General features: G+C 73.3%; 1 protein-coding gene across 1 annotated transcript; it reads left to right on the top strand.

Moving 5' to 3' along the window:
* The first annotated feature begins 61 nt into the window (after nt 1-61).
* Nucleotides 62-1,022, top strand: CHLNCDRAFT_59523 (expressed protein). Its single transcript, XM_005842492.1, has 3 exons — nt 62-212; nt 459-639; nt 852-1,022. Exons 1-3 carry the CDS (start codon nt 108-110, stop codon nt 995-997), a joined length of 432 nt encoding a protein of 143 aa, XP_005842549.1. The 5' UTR covers nt 62-107; the 3' UTR covers nt 998-1,022.
* The last annotated feature ends 3 nt before the right edge of the window (nt 1,023-1,025 follow it).

The raw sequence follows: 1,025 nt of genomic DNA, 5'->3' as shown, positions 1-1,025 counted from the left end.
TACACGGGTAGTAAATACTGGAGCCCACTGGAGCCAACATCCTGCAATGTCTCACCTGCAGATCTGCCAACGTCTCAAAGGCCGGGCCTACTGACCAGACATCAGGCATGTTGCCCGTCAGACAAGGCGGTGTTCCGGGCGGCGGCGGGGGACTGGCAGCCGCTGCTGGCGCTGGTGCTGAGCGACTGGGAGCAGTCAGGCTACCACCCGGGGTGAGAGCCGCCAGGTGGCGGCACGCCCCGCGGCCCTCGCCCCCTGGCTGCTGCCCCTGGCTTCCCACCCTCCTGCCCTGCCTGCCGCGCCGAGCAGAGGGGCATGGAGCACGCGGCAGAGGGCAGAGGGCTTTCGGGCGGCAACGGGGCCAGCTGCCGCTGCTGCTGCTGCTGCCGTGCCCCCTTGCAGCGCTGACCTGGCACCCTTGCCCCTGTGCCCCTGCCCCCTGCCTGCCCCTCACCCAGGCCTCCCCCCCGCTCCAGCCAGCTGTACGGCCGCATGGTGGCCCTGGCCCGCACCTGCCAGCAGTACGGCCGCTTTGGCGACGCGCGCCTGCTGCTGGGGGCGGCGGGGGCGCACGCCGAGCTGCTGGCGCTGTGCGTGTTCCAGGGCGACTTTGGGGGCCTGCAGGAGGCGGCGCGCAGGGTGGGTGGTGGTGGGCCCCGCGCCCGCGCCGCCGCCGCCGCCGCCGGCCGCCGCCGCGCGCGCCTCGCGCGGCACGCTTGCCGGCCTGCTTTCCTCCCCATTTCTTTCATGCCTTCCTAGCTCCACGCGCCTGCTGGCCTGCTAACCCCCCACCCACCCACCCGCATGCCCTCGCCCTCCACGCGCCCGCCGCCTGCCGCCCCGCCGCGCAGGGCGGCCGCAGCGCGGAGCGCCTGGCCGACCAGTTGCTGGCGGTGAACGAAAACGCGTTTGTGCACGGTGCCTCGGCGAGCAGCCTGTACGGCGGCCGGGCCAACGCCGACGACTGGACAGTACGGACCGCTGCTGCTGCTGCTGAGGAGGAGGAGGAGGAGGAGGGCGAGGTG

This window comes from Chlorella variabilis (assembly GCF_000147415.1).
Source record: "Chlorella variabilis unplaced genomic scaffold CHLNCscaffold_753, whole genome shotgun sequence".
NCBI lineage: Eukaryota > Viridiplantae > Chlorophyta > Trebouxiophyceae > Chlorellales > Chlorellaceae > Chlorella > Chlorella variabilis.
This window is presented reverse-complemented; position numbering and strand designations above follow the sequence as displayed.

What these genes read in the sequence shown, in the direction of transcription:
- CHLNCDRAFT_59523 (XM_005842492.1), top strand. Translation starts at nt 108, where the DNA reads ATGTTGCCCGTCAGACAAGGCGGTGTTCCGGGCGGCGGCGGGGGACTG. An exon ending in CAGTCAGGCTACCACCCGGG is followed by an intron (nt 213 to 458) that starts GTGAGAGCCGCC and finishes CCCCTCACCCAG; the next exon opens with GCCTCCCCCCCGCTCCAGCC. An exon ending in TGCAGGAGGCGGCGCGCAGG is followed by an intron (nt 640 to 851) that starts GTGGGTGGTGGT and finishes CCCGCCGCGCAG; the next exon opens with GGCGGCCGCAGCGCGGAGCG.